The sequence below is a fragment of the Syngnathus scovelli genome, chromosome 3 (assembly GCF_024217435.2).
Source record: "Syngnathus scovelli strain Florida chromosome 3, RoL_Ssco_1.2, whole genome shotgun sequence".
NCBI lineage: Eukaryota > Metazoa > Chordata > Actinopteri > Syngnathiformes > Syngnathidae > Syngnathus > Syngnathus scovelli.
In genome coordinates, this window is record NC_090849.1 from 5,108,614 (window position 1) to 5,133,364 (window position 24,751).

General features: G+C 47.6%; 1 protein-coding gene and 4 long non-coding RNA genes across 7 annotated transcripts; all 5 read left to right on the forward strand.

Moving 5' to 3' along the window:
* Positions 1-543: 543 nt before the first annotated feature.
* Positions 544-3,235, forward strand: LOC125994465 (uncharacterized). The gene is made up of 4 exons (XR_007490628.2): positions 544-850; positions 1,028-1,198; positions 1,344-1,421; positions 2,949-3,235. It is a non-coding gene; the product is annotated as an uncharacterized lncRNA (long non-coding RNA).
* Positions 3,236-10,324: 7,089 nt separating this feature from the next.
* Positions 10,325-11,986, forward strand: LOC125994402 (uncharacterized). The gene is made up of 3 exons (XR_007490611.2): positions 10,325-10,402; positions 10,863-11,039; positions 11,219-11,986. It is a non-coding gene; the product is annotated as an uncharacterized lncRNA (long non-coding RNA).
* A 2,293-nt stretch (positions 11,987-14,279) lies between these two features.
* On the forward strand, positions 14,280-15,325 carry LOC137840120 (uncharacterized). The gene is made up of 3 exons (XR_011086573.1): positions 14,280-14,459; positions 14,584-15,084; positions 15,145-15,325. It is a non-coding gene; the product is annotated as an uncharacterized lncRNA (long non-coding RNA).
* Positions 15,326-15,514: 189 nt separating this feature from the next.
* LOC137840196 (uncharacterized) lies at positions 15,515-16,826 on the forward strand. The gene is made up of 3 exons (XR_011086687.1): positions 15,515-16,200; positions 16,337-16,441; positions 16,585-16,826. It is a non-coding gene; the product is annotated as an uncharacterized lncRNA (long non-coding RNA).
* A 10-nt stretch (positions 16,827-16,836) lies between these two features.
* Positions 16,837-21,091, forward strand: LOC125994542 (janus kinase and microtubule-interacting protein 3-like). Of its 3 annotated transcripts, XR_011086686.1 has the most exons (11): positions 16,837-18,620; positions 18,831-18,893; positions 18,980-19,078; positions 19,184-19,282; positions 19,364-19,423; positions 19,538-19,603; positions 19,665-19,733; positions 19,811-19,888; positions 19,945-20,186; positions 20,266-20,391; positions 20,761-21,090. XR_011086686.1 is itself a non-coding variant. In XM_068650322.1 (10 exons), exons 1-9 carry the CDS (start codon positions 18,351-18,353, stop codon positions 20,155-20,157), a joined length of 1,017 nt encoding a protein of 338 aa, XP_068506423.1. In that variant the 5' UTR covers positions 16,837-18,350; the 3' UTR covers positions 20,158-20,186; positions 20,266-21,091. The 3 variants fall into 3 exon arrangements, 2 of the variants coding, with proteins under 2 accessions (XP_068506423.1, XP_068506424.1); XM_068650322.1 differs by having other exon boundaries at positions 20,266-21,091; XM_068650323.1 differs by having other exon boundaries at positions 19,364-19,417; positions 20,266-21,091.
* The last annotated feature ends 3,660 nt before the right edge of the window (positions 21,092-24,751 follow it).

Sequence of the window (24,751 nt, forward strand, 5' to 3'; positions counted from 1 at the left end):
TTCCAGTAAACTATTAGTGTCAATTGGGCTCTCGAAATGGCAGGGAAAAGATGCACAGCAAAACGAAAATATGTAGATGAACACAGGACGTTTTTATCAGAGTGGGAAAGTTTCTATTTTTTGTTGAACGTGATGGCAAACCATTCTGCCTGATACGTCAGACCTCAGCGCATTTCAAAGATTCAAATCTTCAGCGCCATGCACTTCAGCTCACTCCATGCTAACATTGATCAGGCGTCGAACCCGCAACATCATGCTTAAGAGGTGGACATGCTAACCAGTGCGCCATTATGTCAACGCATAACAACTGTAAATCTACTAAACAAAACAGCGGTTGCTATATGACATCTGCCGCGTGTGGTCACGTGACAGACGTCACGTGATGGGCAGAACTTCCGCCGGAATTCAAATCCGCGGGGAGAGTTAACTTGTTTAAAAGGGAGTGGGCAGAAGAATTATTTAATTTATTTAAGTCTATTTGGAGTGTGCGCCATTATGTCAATGCATAACAACTGTAAGTCTACTAAACAAAACAGCGGTTGCTATATGACGTCTGCCACGTCGTGGTCACGTGACGCGGACGTGACGTCGACGCCTACTTTACATCCCACCGATCACAGGACCCCTCGGCTGCATAACCGCGCCCCCTTCCCAACCAATCGGATTTGCTATACGCGAAAACTACGCCAATGGGCGGAACTTCCGCCAAAATTTAAATCCGTGGGCGTGGCTCGCAACAGGAAGTAGGAAAATGGCGATGTTGACAAAGACACAGCGGATGGTAACATACGACTAACAAGAGAAATATTTTTATTTTCTGCTTGCAACTGGACCGTCCAGAGCGTACACGGTAAGTACAACTAATCGTTTTTAAAAAGAAGTACTTTTGTTGCCCTGAAAAGCGAGTGAGTGTGGCGTTTGGGGGGAACGTCGAATTTCGACGATTCTTTCTGGTCAACGGTTGTAAATGATTGCGTTGATTAAAAAAGAAAACTTGATGTAACTCTACTTTTAACTGCCGTTTCAGATAAGCGGGTATTACGTCGCAGTCATGTGCCGCGGATATGACGTAATTGGCTGAACTTCCACCAAAATTCAAATCTGTTGGCGCGATGGCCGTGAGCCACTGAGCAACGACGAATATCAACAGAAATATCTTTATTTTCTGCTTGCAACTGGACCGTCTACAGCGTACACGGTAAGTAACACTCATTGTGTTTAAAGAGATTTACGTTTGTAATAGCAACGTGTAGCTGAGGCGCTAGCAGAAGTGTAGCCGCGTTGCGTTGTACGTGTGAATATTGGTCCAGGCGAAATGTTAATGTTTAATTTCATTCCTTTAGGTTCCACGGTGTTTGTTGGCTGCAAGTTTTCCACTGCAAGAAGAGGCTCGTATCATTGACCAGGAGCGAGCTACAATGGTGAGTAGCCATAACATTTATGTTAAACACTTCCTATTTCATGTCTAACAGTACTTGATTTAACAAATAACCATAAATAAATACAGTGTGGGCACTGAAGTTAACATATGTGATTATACTGCCTAATCTGTCACCGAGTATATTGTTGCAAAGTAATATAAGATCCAAAGTTGTAATTCAGAATAGTTTTCAAAAGAAGGCCATTAGAATTATATACAAGTCTGATTACCCTGAACATAACAACAAGCTATTAATTAAATCACAAATTCTTCAATTCAAAGATTTGGTAGATTATCAGAATAATAATGTCTAACAGTAATTGATTTAACACATCACGATAAGTGGATTGAGTGTGGGCACTTTCAAGTTAACATATGTGATTATACTGCCTAATCTGTTACAGAGTATGTTGTTGCCAAGTAATGTAGAATAGATCCAAAGTAGTAATCCAGAATAGTTTTGAAAAGCCCATTAGAATAATAAACAAATCTGATTACCTTGAACATAATAGTTAAGTGTTGAATATGTCCTATGAAGTCAAAATTGGGCACCATCATGTGGTGAAATTTGGAATTGCATCACATCCAATTTTGCCTGGGAACAAACAGATTAAATAAATCTTAGTCTTAAATAAGCCACTCCTTCTCAAACAAGTAAACTCTGCCCATTTTGCGCAGTAGATGTTCTGTTAATATCTAGTATTTATACAAAGTCATAATTTAAATTGCTTTCAACCTTAATTCATCGCTTCAACCAACATTACTCGCTCTTATTACCAACTTGTATCGATTTAACTAAGCGTTTAATACTTCCTATCAGGTCTCAAGTCAAGATTTGGCAAAATACAATTTCAGCAAATCCAATTTTGCCAGGCAACAAAAAGAGATTAAATAAACTAAATAAGTCTTCTTCCCATTAAATACATCAGAAAAGTCTGTCTTGTAACCAGTCCTCTTCAAACAAGTAAAGTCTGCCCGTTTTGTGCCGTAGATTTTGTGTCTATGCCTAGTATTTATACAAAATCATAATTTAAACGACTTCATTCCTTCATTCACTTTGGAAATTTGGAATTGCAGCAAATCGAATTTTGCCAGGGAACAAAAATAGATCAATTAAACTAAATAAGTCTTCTTCCCATTAAATAAATTAAAAAAGTCTGTCTTGTAACCAGTCCTTTTCAAACAAGTAAAGTCTGCCCATCTTGTGCCGTAGATTTTGTGTTTATGCCTAGTATTTATACAAAATCATAATTTAAAGGATTTCATTCCTTCATTCACTTTGGAAATTTGGAATTGCAGCACATCAAATTTTGCCTGGGAAGAAAAGTAGATTAAATAAATTTAATAAGTCTTACTACTTCCCAATAAATAAATTAAATACGTCTTACTTGTTCCCACTCCTTTTCAAAAAAGTACTTTAAAACGAGGGCCATTTACTCAACCTTTAACCTCAACCCCGCACGTCACATTGTGTTGTATCTGTGAATGTTGGTTGTGGCCAAATGATAGTTTTCTTTCATTCGTTTAGGTTCCACGGTGTTTGTTGGCTATATGTTTTCCACTGTCAGAAGGATGAAAATACAAAGTACAACGCTTGGACGTGGGCGACGACGTCACCGGTGAGTCCTTCCTTCCTATTTATTTACCTTCTAGGTGCTAGAGGCTAAGTGTTAGAAGCTAAGTGTTAGAGGCAACACAATACGAACAACACAACACAATACGAACAACTCAACACAATATGAACAACTCAACACAATATGAACAACACAACAAAATACGAACAACACAACACAATACCAACAACACAATACCAACAACACAACACATTACGAACAACACAACACAATACGAAACACAACGATACCGCACTGAACAACACGATACCGCACTGAACAACACGATACCGCACTGAACAACACGATACCGCACTGAACAACACGATACCGCACTGAACAACACGATACCGCACTGAACAACACCATGCCGCACCGAACAACACCATGCCGCACCGAACAACACCATGCCGCACTGAACAACACAATGCCGCACTGAACAACACCATGCCGCACTGAACAACACCATGCCGCACTGAACAACACCATGCCGCACTGAACAACACCATGCCGCACTGAACAACATTATGCCGCACTGAACAACACCATGCCGCACCGAACAACACCATCCCGCACCGAACAACACCATCTCGCACCGAACAACACCATGCCGCACTGAACAACACCATGCCGCACTGAACAACACCATGCCGCACTGAACAACACCATGCCGAACCGAACAACACCATGCCGCACTGAACAACACCATGCCGCACTGAACAACACCATGCGGCACTGAACAACACCATGCCGCACTGAACAACACCATCCCGCACTGAACAACACCATCCCGCACTGAACAACACCATGCCGCACTGAACAACACCATGCCGCACTGAACAACACCATCCCGCACTGAACAACATTATGCCGCACTGAACAACATTATACCGCACTGAACAACATTATGCCGCACTGAACAACATTATGCCGCACTGAACAACATTATGCCGCACTGAACAACATTATGCCGCACTGAACAACACCATGCCGCACTGAACAACATTATGCCGCACTGAACAACATTATGCCGCACTGAACAACACCATGCCGCACTGAACAACACCATCCCGCACTGAACAACACCATCCCGCACTGAACAACACCATGCCGCACTGAACAACACCATGCCGCACTGAACAACACCATGCCGCACTGAACAACACCATGCCGCACTGAACAACACCATGCCGCACTGAACAACACCATGCCGCACTGAACAACACCATGCCGCACTGAACAACACCATGCCGCACCGAACAACACCATGCCGCACCGAACAACATTATGCCGCACTGAACAACATTATGCCGCACTGAACAACATTATGCCGCACTGAACAACATTATGCCGCACTGAACAACATTATGCCGCACGGAACAACATTATGCCGCACTGAAAAACACCATGCCGCACTGAAAAACACCATGCCGCACTGAAAAACACCATGCCGCACTGAACAACACCATGCCGCACTGAACAACACCATGCCGCACTGAACAACACCATGCCGCACTGAACAGCACCATGACGCACTGAACAGCACCATGCCGCACTGAACAGCACCATGCGACACTGAACAACACCATGCCTCACTGAACAACACCATGCCGCATTGAACAACACCATGCCGCATTGAACAACACCATGCCCCACTGAACAACACCATGCCGCACTTAACAACACCATGCCGCACTGAACAACACCATCCCGCACTGAACAACACCATCCCGCACTGAACACCATCCCGCACTGAACAACACCATGCCGCACTGAACAACACCATGCCGCACTGAACAACACCATGCCGCACTGAACAACACCATGCCGCACTGAACAACACCATCCCGCACTGAACAACACCATGCCGCACTGAACAACACCATGCCGCACTGAACAACACCATGCCGCACTGAACAACACCATGCCCCACTGAACAACATTACGCCGCACTGAACAACACCATGCCGCACTTAACAACACCATGCCGCACTGAACAACACCATGCCGCACTGAACAACACCATCCCGCACTGAACAACACCATCCCGCACTGAACACCATCCCGCACTGAACAACACCATGCCGCACTGAACAACACCATGCCGCACTGAACAACACCATGCCGCACTGAACAACACCATGCCGCACTTAACAACACCATGCCGCACTGAACAACACCATGCCGCACTGAACAACACCATCCCGCACTGAACAACACCATCCCGCACTGAACAACACCATCCCGCACTGAACAACACCATCCCGCACTGAACAACACCATGCCGCACTGAACAACACCATGCCGCACTGAACAACACCATGCCGCACTGAACAACACCATGCCAAACTGAACAACACCATCCCGCACTGAACAACACCATCCCGCACTGAACAACACCATGCCGCACTGAACAACACCATGCCGCACTGAACTACACCATGCCGCACTGAACTACACCATGCCGCACTGAACAACACCATGCCGCACTGAACAACACAATGCCGCACTGAACAACACAATGCCGCACTGAACAACACCATGCCGCACTGAACAACACCATGCCGCACTGAACAACACCATGCCGCACTGAACAACACCATGCCGCACTGAACAACACCATGCCGCACTGAACAACACCATCCCGCACTGAACAACACCATGCCGCACTGAACAACACCATGCCGCACTGAACAACACCATGCCGCACTGAACAACACCATGCCCCACTGAACAACATTACGCCGCACTTAACAACACCATGCCGCACTTAACAACACCATGCCGCACTGAACAACACCATGCCGCACTGAACAACACCATCCCGCACTGAACAACACCATCCCGCACTGAACACCATCCCGCACTGAACAACACCATGCCGCACTGAACAACACCATGCCGCACTGAACAACACCATGCCGCACTGAACAACACCATGCCACACTGAACAACACCATGCCGCACTGAACAACACCATCCCGCACTGAACAACACCATGCCGCACTGAACAACACCATGCCGCACTGAACAACACCATGCCACACTGAACAACACCATGCCCCACTGAACAACATTACGCTGCACTGAACAACACCATGCCGCACTGAACAACATTATGCCCCACTGAACAACATTATACCGCACTGAACAACATTATGCCGCACTGAACAACATTATGCCGCACTGAACAACACCATGCCGCACTGAACAACATTATGCCGCACTGAACAACATTATGCCGCACTGAACACCATGCCGCACTGAACAACACCATCCCGCACTGAACAACACCATCCCGCACTGAACAACACCATGCCGCACTGAACAACACCATGCCGCACTGAACAACACCATGCCGCACTGAACAACACAATGCCGCACTGAACAACACCATGCCGCACTGAACAACACCATGCCGCACTGAACAACACCATGCCGCACTGAACAACACCATGCCGCACTGAACAACACCATGCCGCACTGAACAACACCATGCCGCACTGAACAACACCATCCCGCACTGAACAACACCATGCAGCACTGAACAACATTATGCAGCACTGAACAACATTATACCGCACTGAACAACACCATCCCGCACTGAACAACACCATCCCGCACTGAACACCATCCCGCACTGAACAACACCATCCCGCACTGAACAACACCATGCCGCACTGAACAACACCATGCCGCACTGAACAACACCATGCCGCACTGAACAACACCATGCCGCACTGAACAACACCATGCCGCACTGAACAACACCATCCCGCACTGAACAACACCATCCCGCACTGAACACCATCCCGCACTGAACAACACCATCCCGCACTGAACAACACCATGCCGCACTGAACAACACCATGCCGCACTGAACAACACCATGCCGCACTGAACAACACCATGCCGCACTGAACAACACCATCCCGCACTGAACAACACCATGCCGCACTGAACAACACCATGCCGCACTGAACAACACCATGCCGCACTGAACAACACCATGCCGCACTAAACAACACCATGCCCCACTGAACAACACCATGCCGCACTGAACAACACCATGCCGCACTGAACAACACCATGCCGCACTGAACAACACCATGCCCCACTGAACAACATTACGCCGCACTGAACAACACCATGCCGCACTTAACAACACCATGCCGCACTGAACAACACCATGCCGCACTGAACAACACCATCCCGCACTGAACAACACCATGCCGCACTGAACAACACCATCCCGCACTGAACAACACCATCCCGCACTGAACACCATGCCGCACTGAACAACACCATCCCGCACTGAACAACACCATCCCGCACTGAACAACACCATGCCGCACTGAACAACACCATGCCGCACTGAACAACACAATGCCGCACTGAACAACACCATGCCGCACTGAACAACACCATGCCGCACTGAACAACACCATGCCGCACTGAACAACACCATGCCGCACTGAACAACACCATGCCGCACTGAACAACACCATGCCGCACTGAACAACACCATCCCGCACTGAACAACACCATGCAGCACTGAACAACACCATGCAGCACTGAACAACATTATGCAGCACTGAACAACATTATACCGCACTGAACAACACCATCCCGCACTGAACAACACCATCCCGCACTGAACAACACCATCCCGCACTGAACAACACCATCCCGCACTGAACAACACCATGCCGCACTGAACAACACCATGCCGCACTGAACAACACCATGCCGCACTGAACAACACCATGCCGCACTGAACAACACCATGCCGCACTGAACAACACCATCCCGCACTGAACAACACCATGCCGCACTGAACAACACCATGCCGCACTGAACAACACCATGCCGCACTGAACAACACCATGCCGCACTGAACAACACCATGCCCCACTGAACAACATTACGCCGCACTGAACAACACCATGCCGCACTTAACAACACCATGCCGCACTGAACAACACCATGCCGCACTGAACAACACCATCCCGCACTGAACAACACCATCCCGCACTGAACACCATGCCGCACTGAAACACACCATGCCGCACTGAACAACACCATGCCGCACTGAACAACACCATGCCACACTGAACAACACCATGCCGCACTGAACAACACCATCCCGCACTGAACAACACCATGCCGCACTGAACAACACCATGCCGCACTGAACAACACCATGCCACACTGAACAACACCATGCCCCACTGAACAACATTACGCTGCACTGAACAACACCATGCCGCACTTAACAACACCATGCCGCACTGAACAACACCATGCCGCACTAAACAACACCATGCCGCACTGAACAACACCATCCCGCACTGAACAACACCATCCCGCACTGAACACCATCCCGCACTGAACAACACCATGCCGCACTGAACAACACCATGTCGCACTGAACAACACCATGCCGCACTTAACAACACCATGCCGCACTTAACAACACCATCCCGCACTGAACATCACCATCCCGCACTGAACAACACCATCCCGCACTGAACAACACCATGCCGCACTGAACAACACCATCCCGCACTGAACAACACCATGCCGCACTGAACAACACCATGCCGCACTGAACAACACCATGCCGCACTGAACAACACCATCCCGCACTGAACAACACCATGCCGCACTGAACAACATTATACCGCACTGAACAACATTATGCCGCACTGAACAACATTATGCCGCACTGAACAACACCATGCCGCACTGAACAACACCATGCCGCACTGAACAACATTATGCCGCACTGAACAACATTATGCCGCACTGAACACCATGCCGCACTGAACAACACCATCCCGCACTGAACAACACCATGCCGCACTGAACAACACCATGCCGCACTGAACAACACCATGCCGCACTGAACAACACCATGCCGCACTGAACAACACCATGCCGCACTGAACAACACCATCCCGCACTAAACAACACCATGCCGCACTGAACAACATTATGCCGCATTGAACAACATTATGCCGCACTGAACAACATTATGCCGCACTGAACAACATTATGCCGCACTGAACAACATTATGCCGCACTGAACAACATCATGTCGCACTGAACAACACCATGCCGCACTGAACAACACCATGCCGCACTGAACAACACCATGCCCCACTGAACAACATTACGCCGCACTGAACAATATTACGCCGCACTGAACAATATTACGCCGCACTGAACAACACCATGCCGCACTGAACAACACCATGCCGCACTGAACAACACCATGCCGCACTGAACAACACCATGCTGCACTGAACAACACCATGCCGCACTGAACAACACCATCCCGCACTGAACAACACCATGCCGCACTGAACAACACCATGCCGCACTGAACAACACCATGCCGCACTTAACAACACCATGCCGCACTGAACAACACCATGCCGCACTGAACAACAACATGCCGCACTGAACAACAACATGCCGCACTGAACAACACGACGCCGCACTGAACAACACTACGCCGCACAGAACAACACGACGCCGCACAGAATAACACAATACCGCACAGAACAACACCATGCCGCACAAACAGTTTTAGATAATATTACGTCGCAGTCATGCGACGCGGACATGACGTCAATAGGCGGAACTCATGGCAAAATTATAATCCGTGGGCGTGGCTTGCAACAGGAAGTAGGAAAGCGGCAATGCTGGCAAACAAGACACAGCGGTTAGTAACACGACGACTAACAAGACAAATATTTTTGTTTTCAGCTTGCAACTTGACCGTCTAGAGCGTACAAGGTAATTACAACTCATTGTTTTGAAAAATATGTTTTTTTGTAGGCCTGAAAAGCGAGGCAGTGTGGCATTTGGGAGGAACGTCGAACTCGGCGTCTGCTTCCAGCCACAGACGCCAAATTTCGACGATTATTTCGACTGGTCAACGTTTGTAAATTATTGCGTTGATTAAAAACTTTATTTAACTCTACTCTTAACTTTGCCGTTTCAGATATGCGGGTATTACACCGCGGAAATGACGTCAATAGGCTGAACTCTCGCCAAAATTCAAATCTGTGGGCGCAATGGCCTTGAGCGAGACAACGGATACAAACACGACGATTATCAACAGAAATATCTTTATTTTCTGCTTGCAAGTGGACCGTCTAGAGCGTACACGGTAAGTACAACTCATTGTGTTTAAAAAGATTTACGTTTGTGTAGTTTGCGTTGCGTTGTATCTGTGAATGTTGGTTGAGGCTAAATGTTAATGTTTAATTTCCTTCCTTTAGGTTCCACGGTGTTTGTTGGCTGTTTGTTTTCCACTGCAAGAAGAGGCTCGTATCATTGACCAGCAGGAGCTACAATGGTGAGTACCCCTTTCGTCGTCCATTTATGTTAAACACTTCCTATTTTATGTCTAACAGTACTCGATTTAACAAATAACCATAAATAAATACAGTGTGGGCAGTCAAGTTAACATATGTGATTATCCTGCCTAATATGTTTATCACAAATATGTCACTAATATGTTTATTTGTTTATCACAACACCTTTGGACCTTCAGCAATCGATTATTTCCCTTCATCTACATAGAGACAGAACGATTGTGTCTTAAACATCTCATTCATTTTACCAAATAACTTCACGCAGGTGGATAACGGCCGTCTCGGTCACGCTATGTTGCGTGATGCAGTTTTGAAGAACCAAATGCATTTATTCAATGAATAAGTCAAGCTAGATCTATGTTTATGATGTTGTACGTTACGGTACCGATTGAAGTTGAGTCCGAAGCCAGTGGAAAACAGCGCTGCGTTTGTGCTCTCCAGGTACAAATGTTGTGATCTCTGACTGACGACCGGGCGAGACTCGAGTAAGAGATGTCCAAACGAGCTCCGGCAGGGCGGGTCAAGGCGGAGCGAACGGACGCCTTTCAGGCCGCCAATGACGAGCTGAGAGCCAAACTGATGGACGTCCAGTTAGAACTTCAGCAGGAGAAGAACAAGGTGAAAACCTCAACAGACAGACACTGCCTTCCTCCCTGCCTGCTTCCCTGCCTGCCTCCCTGCCTGCCTCCCTGCCTGCCTGCCTCCCTGCTTGCCTCCCTCCCTCCCTCCCGCCCTCCCTCCCTCCCTCCCAGTTTCCCCGATGTAGATTTGACATGCGTGTGCCATGACTGTGTCAGCCTACGTCAACAAATGCACCGAGGACGTCAGCACCACTAAGAATATCATCACCCGGGGCAACCAACGACCCTGGATGACTGAGGAGGTACGTCAAACGCTACGAGCGCGGAACTCTGCCTTCAAGTCTGGCGACAAGGAGACACTGAGGACAGCGAGAGCCAACTTGAACCGTGCCATCAGGGTAGCGAAGCGAGACCACAGTCGAAAAATTCAGGATCGTTTCCACGACGCCAACAACACCAGGAGTATGTGGCAAGGCATACGGGCGATTACAGACTACAACTCACCCTCCCCCCCCGGTGGGTGAAGTTGATGCTGACTTTCTAAATGGTCTAAATAACTTCTTTGGGAGGTTCGAGGCACTAAACGGCACTCCAGCAGTTAAAACTGTCCCCCATCAGGAAGAGGAGGTACTCTGCCTTGACTCCGCTGATGTGTTGAAGACCCTGAGGAGAGTCAACCCCGTAAGGCCCCTGGCCCCGACAACATTCCTGGGCGTGTGTTCAGGGAATGTGCAAGTCAGCTGGCTGGGGTCATCACAGACATTTTTAACACCTCGCTGGGCCAAGCCACAGTGCCAGCGTGCTTTAAGACTGCCTCCATCATTCCGGTGCCGAAGAAACCTCAAATCACCTCATTTAATGATTACCGGCCTGTTGCACTGACTCCGGTCATGATGAAGTGCTTCGAAAGGCTGCTTAAAGATCACATCGTTTCCAGACTCCCCCCATTATTTGACCCGTTCCAGTTTGCCGACCGGCAAAACCGCTCCACTCAGGACGCCATCTCCTCCGTTCTTCACCTGAGCCTGGCTCACCTGGAGGAGAAGAACACCCATGTTCGGATGCTGTTCCTGGACTTCAGCTCAGCGTTTAACACCATCATCCCACAGCATCTAGTAGGAAAATTGGAACACCTGGGCTTCAACACCCCCCTTCGCAACTGGCTGCTAGACTTCCTCACCAACAGACCTCAGTCAGTCCGGGTCGGACAGAACACCTCTGATGTCATCACCCTCAGCACAGGCTCCCCTCAGGGCTGCGTCCTGAGCCCCCTGCTGTTCACCCTGATGACACACGACTGCGTCCCCAGGTTCACCACCAATCACATCGTGAAGTTCGCAGACGACACAACGGTGGTGGGGCTCATCAGAGACAACAACGACCTGGACTACAGAGAGGAGGTGGAGCAGCTGGTGGGCTGGTGCAGAGACAACAGCCTGATCCTGAATGTGGAGAAGATGAAGGAGATCATCGTCGACTTCAGGAAAAGCCAGCCTCACCACGCTCCACTGATCATCAACAGCTCAGCTGTGGAGGTGGTCAGCAGCACCAAATTCCTGGGGGTCCACATCACAGAAGACCTCACCTGGACTATGAACACTACGGCACAGAAGCGCTTGTACTTCCTGCGGAGGATGAGGAGAGCCCACCTGCCCCCACCCATCATGAGGACGTTCTACAGGAGCACCATAGAGAGCATTCTGACAAGCTGACTCTCTGTGTGGTGTGGAGGCTGCACCGCCTCCGATTGGAAGAACGTGAGGAGAGTGGTGAGGACAGCAGAAAGGATCATAGGGGCTCCTCTTCCCTCCATTCAGGACATTTCATCTCAGCGCTGCATGTCCCGTGCCCGTAACATCATCAATGACCCATCACACCCCCACCATGGACTGTTCTCCCTGCTGCCCTCTGGGAAGAGGTTTCGCACAATCCGCTGCAGGTCCACCAGGTTCTGCAACAGCTTTTTCCCTGCTGTCATCAGACTGTTGAACATTAGAACTGTTGAGCTCTAAACTGAACTCTGCATCACACATTCACAGAACTGTACTTTATGACACTACGGACCTCTATCTTGCACTATCTCGCACTACCAACTTTACTGAACTTGTGTAAACCCTTTAAATAGAAGTTTAATACATGGTTTAGCATTCCTCTGCACACTCTTGAATACTGTTTTGCCTACTTGCACTATTGCATAATTAGCACTGCTGCACTTTATACTTATTTGTAATATATATATATACAGTATATGTATATATATATTTTCATAGGATATGTTACTTCTATTCAACTGCAATATCACTACTTTGTTGTAAGCCGTGTGCAACGAAATTTCGTTTTGTATGCACCATGTGCAGACAAGATGACAATAAAGTTTGTCTAAGTCTAAGTCATGTCAGGTCAGCTGTCTGGAGAGAGAGAGAAGTCAGGACCTGCGGGCGGAGCACCACCGTGCAACCGCCGCCATGACGGAACTCAAAAGCAAACTCCATGAGGAGAAGCAGAAAAAGTTAGCCGTTACCAGGGAGACATTACTGCGGCAGCATGAAATGGAGCTGATGAGAGTGATCAAAATCAAAGATGGAGAGATCCAGCGACTGAATGCCTTGGTCCTCAGCCTGAGGGACGGCTCCATGGACAAGGTGATCCGCTCAATCCGTGTCTGACTAACCGCACGCCACGTCGGGCTCCGATGCGGCCGCTACCGTATTGTGTAGCTTGTCCCCAGTAAGCGTCGCGGCGCTCCGTTGCGGTCTCAACGGCCCGATGTGGCGCAATGTCTGCTCAGGTGAGGAGCGGGGGCGCTTTGCTGGCGGAAGTGGAGGAGACGCGGCGGTGTCGGGAGACCGAGCGGTGTCGCCTCCACCAGGAGCGCGGAAGAAGCCCTGGCAGCGGCCCAGCAGGCCTGGCAGTCCCGAGCGGCCGAGCTCCGATCGGCTCATCACCAGCATCGGGAGGAGCTGAGCCGAACCAAGAGAGACTGCGAGAGGGAGATCCGCCGACTGGTAGGACTGATCAGATGCGCGGTGCGTGGCTATGTTCCCAATTTCGTTGTATACCTGCAGTGCAATGACACCTAAGGCATTCTATTCTATTCTATTTCACAAGAAGAAAACGTCCGGTTGCTCGCTTCGCTTTTGTCACAGCAATGGTGTTCTAGTCGATTCAAGATAAAAATTGGCCGGTTGCTCTCTTTGTTTTTGTCACAATTCTGGCAAATGAGTTTGCCCGCCTGCCTGAGCGCTCCCCGTTTGTACATCCAGATGGATGAGATCAAGCTGAAAGACAGAGCGGTTAGTGTTTTGGATAAATCCCTGGGGCCGGCCACGTCCACCGCCTTCAGCTGCAGACTCAGGCTGCCGAGCAGCAGATCGCTGCCCTGAGGGATTCCCAAAGGGCGGGCCTAAACTACCCTGGAAGTGGGGTCAACGGCGCTACTAGCAATCCTCTTCATAGCGTAAGCCACCTCATCACACACTTGCAGTACGCATGACTTAGTTCGTTGCTGGAGGAAGGTAGCACAAAAACAGTTTTGAACTTTGAACGAGTGGTTGTGTGTGTGTGTTGCGGGGCGTTTTCAGGCTCAGGAGGATCGGGACACGCGAAGGTTTCATCTGAAAATCGCTGAGCTCAGCGCAGTCATCAGGAAACTGGAGGATCGAAACGCCCTGCTTTCTGAAGAGCGCAATGAACTGGTAATTTATTGACGGCACGCTTGAAGGTTTGCGCTACGTTTGATGCGCGCCATCCAGCGAGGCACCCATTGCGCTTGCTTATTAGTTGAGCGGCGCGGCGAGTCGGTTGCCTGGTAGATGTCTTTTATTGGGAGCCAAAGCCACGATTCCGTTCAAACCGATGCAAAAGGAATGGATACGTTCTGGCCCGCGTGTTGTGCGTCTTTCGCATCCCGCATTTCATGCTTGCAGCTTAAGCGACTGAGAGAAACAGAAAGCCAGTTTCTGCCACTCCTGTACAAAAACAAACGCCTGAGCAGGAAGAATGAAGAACTCTCGCTGGTGCTGTGTCGCCTTGAAAACAAAGTGCGCTTTGTCACCCAGGAGAACGAGGAGATGGCAAGCTTGGTAAGTCGACGGGAACAACGGCGGCATGCCAACAGAGTCCACTGAATTTGTGTTCCACAGAGAAGGCCTAGTTCGCTCAATGACCTGGAGCGCGGTTGCGGCCAGCAGGACGGTGAAATGGAGTTCCTTCAAGTTGTGGAGCAGCGGCACATCATCGACGACTTGTCCAAGGTCTTCAGGCAGGCGACTCGGTGCACGTACGGCAGCGCCGCGCTCGCTCGCTGTCGCCAGGAAACCTTTTCCGTCCAAAGCTTGGCCGGCGGCCGCCATCCAAAAAATTGGCCCCTTAAATTCCGACCTTTCAAGCAGGAGCATTGTGCGCACGCGTTTGAACACGCTTTAGACTTGTTTTGCCGTTTTCAGCAGCTCAAAGCTCCCGTTTTGTCAGCGCCTTTGCCACTCGCTGTGCGCTGAAAACGACGGACTCGCCCGGCTGCTCAGCCCGTCAACCATGAGCCGCGAGCGCGACGTCATTGTCCGTAGGCAGCTAGTGGCAAAATGCACCCTGTTAGAGTTGCGCTCGCTCCAACTTATTTTGCAAGAACCACACGGGAGACAAGTAAGTTCTTTTGGACACCTGCAGGTGGAGAGTCCATCCGTTGTACGAATGAAGTCTGACTCTCGGCTCCTGCACGAGCATTTTTATTAAGAGAAACAGGGTGGGTGTAAGAGTGGATTGAATAGAGAAAGCCCTTGACCTCTAGTCAAAACATAGCAAGGGATGTTTTACGACTTTGTGTAGGAAGGGATAAGCGATAGGGATAAATAAGGGATAAATAATATTATTTATTACAGGTTGCAGTCAAAGTCAAAGCAACATAATCATACGATAAAGATAATCTGGAAAACCCTGACGCACCCTGTAGTTGTCACTTTTGGAAAAGACGAGCGTCCCTCCAATCATCGCCGGTGACGGGTTTTTCAGGCTCTGGAGACAGGAGCTCATGTCAGAAATGTCATCGTGAGTCGCGTTTGTTTCTGCGCCGGAGCCGTTCGTTCCCTTTGCATCCAAAGAATCTCAAAGGCGGATTATTTGTGTCGACGGGAGAGAGATTTGCTGCTACGATACCGACGTCGAGAATCTCTGAGGAGGAACAAAGCGTGAGGTCCTGCAAGGTGAGTCTGTTTGTTTGCGGCTGCTTGGTGTTGCGCAAGATGAAATGGCCTTTTTCTCGCTATCGTTCCTCTCGTCGATTCATCGTGAGGTGTCGCTTCAGTTTGTTCAGAGAGATGTTTGCTTCCGCGCCCGCAGGTCATCGAAACATTTTACGGCTACGACGAAGACGTGTTGGTGGACTCGGACGGATCGTCCTTGTCTTTTCACACCGACAGAACCCCCGACACGGAACCCGAAGAGGTAGCCCGCCATTTCTGCCAGCGTATTGGCGCCAAACATTCCTCTTCAGCCTGGAATCGGACTCGTCATTGCGTCGCGGGTGCTTTGTCGCCGGTCTGACTGATTCTGGTACTAGTGCTGTGTTGCATTGGTGTGTGCATTAGGAGGTGGAGCTTCGCTACCGCCAGCTGACGCAAGAATATCAAGCGCTGCAACGAGCCTACGCTCTGCTAGCCCAGACCAGCGGAGGGGACTACGACGCCGAGAAGGAGATCAAGGTGGCGCCCCTTCCCGCAACCCCCGGCCGGGTCGCAGCCTCCCCGTTCTCACCCAGCCTCGGGTGTTCTCTGGTCTGAAAGGAGGAGGAGGAGCCTCCCTCCTCCTCCTTTCAGACCAGAGAAAAGCTGATGGTAGTGTCAAACGCACCTCTTTCAATAAGGTGCCCCCGGCTTCCCGGTAACGGGTTTGTCTTAGCCGGGTTCGGAGATTCGTCCGTAATCTAAACACCCGAGTTAAATTAACTCCACCGGAATCAATCTAATTTCTGTACGACGCCAATCCCTCTCAAGTCACCCTAAGCTCGAGCCGAGTAACTCAATTCGAGGCAAGACTTCGAAGTGACCGCATCGTATTGATGGCTCCCCGCTAATGTTTGAAGTTCTTATTATGTTACGGATATTTTTAGATGTCTTTGTTAAGACCTCAGGGATTCGTTTGTATAGCGCACCCTAGCACTAGTTTTGCCGAAGTAAATGTTGATATGGGTCCGTTCTACTTGGTCGCTCAAGCAGCGAGCCGACCAACTTGTTTATTCGAAAGAGAATCGAATTAATAAAAGTGTGACAATAATAGCATTTAAGGAGAAAATTAATGCACTTTACGTTATTAATTCTAACTTCTTATATGTAGATCAAGCACTTAACTGTCGGAGTGCTTCACCCCACTTGATTGCTTAAAAAGAATAACAACTTTCTTAAAACGAATAAAAATGTCTTACTCTATTTAGATTTGCCCAGTAATTAATTTGGAAGGCAAGTCTATTTTTCGATCGTGTCCTGTTTAACTTTTGACGCGGCCCGACGGACAATCGAAATACTTTTATCCTTCACCAACTCAAATGATCTATTTTAACCATCGTCGTTATTTTATTTAGAGGAAGTAAATTTTCAAACGAATTCACTTTTGACGAAATTCACTCTTCCCTTAAATATCTACGAAAGTTATTTAATTCTCTAACATGTTCGGAGTTACTTTTTACGCGGCCCGTCAAAAGGGGAAACGGGCCTGCGCCCTTCAAATAATTAAATTACTTTCAGTTCTACACCAAACCAATAATCCGATTCAAACACTTCCGTTAATTTATTCAGACGAAGCAAACTTTCAAACGGATTGAAATTCACTCGTGTCTCAAATAACTACGAAAGTTATTTAATTCTCTAAAATTGTCTGATGTTACTTTTATTTATTACGGTCCTATGTTATACCATAATAACCCCCCGCACATTAATCAAATTGTCAAATCAACCCCGAACCATCGATTGTACATTCAGTACAAATCAGCGCACAACAAAGTAGATGAATATACACAACACATTTATTGAAGAAACATGAAATAGAATTACAAATCTTAATCACTCCAGAAACCGAACAATTTCACCCACTGATACCCGTGTTAATAAAATCATTCAATCCCAGAACAATTCGATTGCAAAACACAGTTCATGAAAGAGGGAATCAATTTTTAGCCAAGCAAAGAAATCAAGAAGTAAAAATCACATTTGTGCTTCTCCAAACAATTTATGTCACGCCACTATTCTCATAGTGACGGGTCCCTTGATCGAATTGACTAACAATATTGCTTTAAGCTGTTACAGAATACATTTTTAGCCAAGCAAAGAAATCAAAAAGTAAAAATCACATTTGTGCGTCCATGCGTGACTCACAATCCGACACCGTGTTCCTGTTTTATTTCTATTTTAACTTGCTTAGCTTATTTTGGCCCCTTTTTTGGTCTCATGTTTTGGTCTGGCGCCATCTTTTGGACAAATTTGGAATTTCAGCTCTGCCAATTTATTCCTGTGAACAATCCATATTTTACCATTTGCACCATCTCTTCCCCCCATGTTACATGACAGTAGAAATGGGTCACTATCAAAGCAGAGTAGCAGATCTGGAGTCAGCGCTGAAGCAACAAGGACAGGTAAGCTTATCAATGAGCACACCTTTTTGTCAGACAAAATAGCTACATTCTTCAGTCACTCATTCGTCTGGCATTACTGGACCAACCCCCCCCCTGAACGTGGCTGGGAAAATGCGGAGAAAAGCAAATGTCATTTTCCAGTCAACCAAAGAATTTGTGGATGAAAATGACACAACATTCCAAAGCTGTCCACGCGTTTGTCTCTTCTAGAATGTCAAGTGGGTGGAGGAGAAGCAGCTGCTGCGTCAGAGCAATCAGCAGTTGGCCGAAAAGGTGACGGAAAGAAAGGCGCTGGGCGGAGTCGCTTGGCGTCACACCCGTCCGGAAGCCCCGCAGATGAGGTCTGACTGTCTTTTCAGGTCAGGCGGATGGAGGCGGAAGAAGCGCGTCTGAAAGAGCGCATCCAGGATATCCGAGACCAAAACGAACTGCTTGAGTTCCGCATCCTGGAGCTGGAGGTGGGAAGACTCGCACAAGCGTGTTGAGGCCAGAGATGTGACGGACGGACGGACGGACGGACGGACGGACGGACGGACGGACGGATGCATGCCTCTGCCTTTCAGGAGAGGGAGTGGCGCTCCCCCGTCTTGAAGTTTCTGCAAGTCCGTTTCCCAGACGGCCTCAGCCCTTTGCAGATCTACTGCGAGGCCGACGGCGTGAGCGTACGTAAGGCGTCCCTCGCAACCCTAACCTTAACCTGAGGTCCCAGAACACCTTACATTGCTCCTTGCGCCTTTCCCCAGGACATCGTCATCAGTGATCTGATGAAGAAGCGGGACATCCTGGGCGATAACGCCGTAAGTGTATGTCGAACTCCTTATGTTCGCACTCCACGAGACTCGGCGGCTCAAATGTGACTTTTGGAAGGCTTTGCGCTGAAAGAACCTTGTTGACGCTGTGCCTTTGGGCTCTTGCAGAATCTCACCAACGAGGAGCAGGTGGTCGTGATTCACGCCAGGACCCTTCCCACCCTAGCCGAGAAGGTAACGCGCACGTCCACGCACGCTCTCGCATTCTGCTTATGTGACAGCAGCCTTTCCTCAGTGGTTAGAATACATCAAAGTGACCAAGTCAGCACTTCAACAGAAGATGTTGGACATTGAAAGTGAGAAGGTAGACAGACACGCGACATCAGCCAAGGGGAACTCGGGGCAATGTGCCCCAACAATTCTGACCTTGAGCTGTGCTAGGATATGTTCTGCAACCAGAAGGGCTACCTGGATGAAGAGTTGGACTTCAGGAAGCGTTCCATGGACCAGGCTCATAAGGTAAGCCGCCCTCAAATCTCCCGCCGGACCACTGATGGACGAGGATTGCGGCCCAGAGGATCATGGAGCTGGAGGCCATGTTGTACGAGGCGCTACCGCAGCGGGACTGCCCCGCCACGGACGGCGAAAAAGCCAGCCACGCTGGCGTGAATGACGTGCTGACGGCGGATCAGAGACAAGAGCTTAGGAGCGCCGTGGACCAATGGAAGCGAGCCCTGATGTGGGAGTTGAGGGAGCGCGACGCTTGCATCCTCCAAGAGAGAATCTGAGAGAGGATCTGCTGCACAGCGCGCAACAGGTAAGGGCCCAAAGCCAGCCCGGCACTTACTTGCACGCTTACTGGCTTTTGAAGGCTACTTTCCATTTGTCCGTCCTAGAGGAACAAAGAGCTGAAAGAATTCATCGAAGCTCAGAAGAGACAAATCAAACAATTGGAGGAGAAGTTTCTGTTTCTCTTTCTAGTCTTCTCCTTGGCCTTCATTCTGTGGCCCTAACACCAGCTGGTGAGTGAGCTCCAGCGGCACCGCACTCGACACCTCCGATACACTGCCAGCCGGTCTCAGACGTTGGCAGACGCTCCGATGCCGACGTATACCCCCCGCCACGGTGACAGAGGCACCGCGTCACACCGGCGCTCATCCAATCAGAAGGCAGGAAAGGCAAATTCACATGCAGGGCACTCTTGAACCAGAAGAGAGCGCCACAAAAAACGGTTGTTGCCCCAAACGCGCACTAAAAAGGGTCAGAATAACAAGAGTCCCACCGGCCAGCCGGGGCCACCCGTCCATCCATTTCTTCAGGGGGGGAAAAAATTGGAGTCACCGGTGAGTACATTTTGCATTTAGCTCTGCTTTTCTGCTTCTGTCTTCAAGTGTGTGGCATCCTGCGACCAAAGATTCAGCCAACCCCAAAGCGGTTGACCTCAACGTCCCACCACCATTCCTACCAGAGCAGGTGACGTGATGCTTTGGACATCCTTCCGTCTCAGATGCCCAAAAGTACTCTTTGCCACATCTGCGGCAATACGGTGTCTTTTCAAAGGTGCAAATAAATCCAGCGTGGGCGGAACACGCACGTCTTCGGTTTTTCCCGCTTTGTTTGTGTGACAGCTGTTGTGAAAATTTTACACAAATAAAGTTGTATAGTACAGGTTTGGCCAAGCCGCAACTCCCGAACCGCATGCGGCTCTTTTATGTTCATATCAACATTTGTGTGTGTGTGTAGGTGTGTGTGTGTGTGTGTGTGTGTGGGGGGGGGGGGGGGGGGGGGGGTTGTGCGTGTTGGCTTCACTTGAGTTTAATTTTGTATTTTCGTCAAAAGCGCATGTGGTGAAATTCCACAAAGTAGGATGGGCAAACACATTCCAGTAAACTATTAGTGTCAATTGGGCTCTCGAAATGGCAGGGAAAAGATGCACAGCAAAACGAAAATATGTAGATGAACACAGGACGTTTTTATCAGAGTGGGAAAGTTTCTATTTTTTGTTGAACGTGATGGCAAACCATTCTGCCTGATACGTCAGACCTCAGCGCATTTCAAAGATTCAAATCTTCAGCGCCATGCACTTCAGCTCACTCCATGCTAACATTGATCAGGCGTCGAACCCGCAACATCATGCTTAAGAGGTGGACATGCTAACCAGTGCGCCATTATGTCAACGCATAACAACTGTAAATCTACTAAACAAAACAGCGGTTGCTATATGACATCTGCCGCGTGTGGTCACGTGACAGACGTCACGTGATGGGCAGAACTTCCGCCGGAATTCAAATCCGCGGGGAGAGTTAACTTGTTTAAAAGGGAGTGGGCAGAAGAATTATTTAATTTATTTAAATCTATTTGGAGTGTGCGCCATTATGTCAATGCATAACAACTGTAAGTCTACTAAACAAAACAGCGGTTGCTATATGACGTCTGCCACGTCGTGGTCACGTGACGCGGACGTGACGTCGACGCCTACTTTACATCCCACCGATCACAGGACCCCTCGGCTGCATAACCGCGCCCCCTTCCCAACCAATCGGATTTGCTATACGCGAAAACTACGCCAATGGGCGGAACTTCCGCCAAAATTTAAATCCGTGGGCGTGGCTCGCAACAGGAAGTAGGGAAATGGCGATGTTGACAAAGACACAGCGGATGGTAACATACGACTAACAAGAGAAATATTTTTATTTTCTGCTTGCAACTGGACCGTCCAGAGCGTACACGGTAAGTACAACTAATCGTTTTTAAAAAGAAGTACTTTTGTTGCCCTGAAAAGCGAGTGAGTGTGGCGTTTGGGGGGAACGTCGAATTTCGACGATTCTTTCTGGTCAACGGTTGTAAATGATTGCGTTGATTAAAAAAGAAAACTTGATGTAACTCTACTTTTAACTGCCGTTTCAGATAAGCGGGTATTACGTCGCAGTCATGTGCCGCGGATATGACGTAATTGGCTGAACTTCCACCAAAATTCAAATCTGTTGGCGCGATGGCCGTGAGCCACTGAGCAACGACGAATATCAACAGAAATATCTTTATTTTCTGCTTGCAACTGGACCGTCTACAGCATACACGGTAAGTAACACTCATTGTGTTTAAAGAGATTTACGTTTGTAATAGCAACGTGTAGCTGAGGCGCTAGCAGAAGTGTAGCCGCGTTGCGTTGTACGTGTGAATATTGGTCCAGGCGAAATGTTAATGTTTAATTTCATTCCTTTAGGTTCCACGGTGTTTGTTGGCTGCAAGTTTTCCACTGCAAGAAGAGGCTCGTATCATTGACCAGGAGCGAGCTACAATGGTGAGTAGCCATAACATTTATGTTAAACACTTCCTATTTCATGTCTAACAGTACTTGATTTAACAAATAACCATAAATAAATACAGTGTGGGCACTGAAGTTAACATATGTGATTATACTGCCTAATCTGTCACCGAGTATATTGTTGCAAAGTAATATAAGATCCAAAGTTGTAATTCAGAATAGTTTTCAAAAGAAGGCCATTAGAATTATATACAAGTCTGATTACCCTGAACATAACAACAAGCTATTAATTAAATCACAAATTCTTCAATTCAAAGATTTGGTAGATTATCAGAATAATAATGTCTAACAGTAATTGATTTAACACATCACGATAAGTAGATTGAGTGTGGGCACTTTCAAGTTAACATATGTGATTATACTGCCTAATCTGTTACAGAGTATGTTGTTGCCAAGTAATGTAGAATAGATCCAAAGTAGTAATCCAGAATAGTTTTGAAAAGCCCATTAGAATAATAAACAAATCTGATTACCTTGAACATAATAGTTAAGTGTTGAATATGTCCTATGAAGTCAAAATTGGGCACCATCATGTGGTGAAATTTGGAATTGCATCACATCCAATTTTGCCTGGGAACAAACAGATTAAATAAATCTTAGTCTTAAATAAGCCACTCCTTCTCAAACAAGTAAACTCTGCCCATTTTGCGCAGTAGATGTTCTGTTAATATCTAGTATTTATACAAAGTCATAATTTAAATTGCTTTTAACCTTCATTCATCGCTTCAACCAACATTACTCGCTCTTATTACCAACTTGTATCGATTTAACTAAGCGTTTAATACTTCCTATCAGGTCTCAAGTCAAGATTTGGCAAAATACAATTTCAGCAAATCCAATTTTGCCAGGCAACAAAAAGAGATTAAATAAACTAAATAAGTCTTCTTCCCATTAAATACATCAGAAAAGTCTGTCTTGTAACCAGTCCTCTTCAAACAAGTAAAGTCTGCCCGTTTTGTGCCGTAGATTTTGTGTCTATGCCTAGTATTTATACAAAATCATAATTTAAACGACTTCATTCCTTCATTCACTTTGGAAATTTGGAATTGCAGCAAATCGAATTTTGCCAGGGAACAAAAATAGATCAATTAAACTAAATAAGTCTTCTTCCCATTAAATAAATTAAAAAAGTCTGTCTTGTAACCAGTCCTTTTCAAACAAGTAAAGTCTGCCCATTTTGTGCCGTAGATTTTGTGTTTATGCCTAGTATTTATACAAAATCATAATTTAAAGGATTTCATTCCTTCATTCACTTTGGAAATTTGGAATTGCAGCACATCAAATTTTGCCTGGGAAGAAAAGTAGATTAAATAAATTTAATAAGTCTTACTACTTCCCAATAAATAAATTAAATACGTCTTACTTGTTCCCACTCCTTTTCAAAAAAGTAGTTTAAAACGAGGGCCATTTACTCAACCTTTAACCTCAACCCCGCACGTCACATTGTGTTGTATCTGTGAATGTTGGTTGTGGCCAAATGATAGTTTTCTTTCATTCGTTTAGGTTCCACGGTGTTTGTTGGCTATATGTTTTCCACTGTCAGAAGGATGAAAATACAAAGTACAACGCTTGGACGTGGGCGACGACGTCACCGGTGAGTCCTTCCTTCCTATTTATTTACCTTCTAGGTGCTAGAGGCTAAGTGTTAGAAGCTAAGTGTTAGAGGCAACACAATACGAACAACACAACACAATACGAACAACTCAACACAATATGAACAACTCAACACAATATGAACAACACAACAAAATATGAACAACACAACAAAATACGAACAACACAACACAATACCAACAACACAATACCAACAACACAACACATTACGAACAACACAACACAATACGAACAACACAACGATACCGCACTGAACAACACGATACCGCACTGAACAACACGATACCGCACTGAACAACACGATACCGCACTGAACAACACGATACCGCACTGAACAACACCATGCCGCACTGAACAACACCATGCCGCACCGAACAACACCATGCCGCACTGAACAACACAATGCCGCACTGAACAACACCATGCCGCACTGAACAACACCA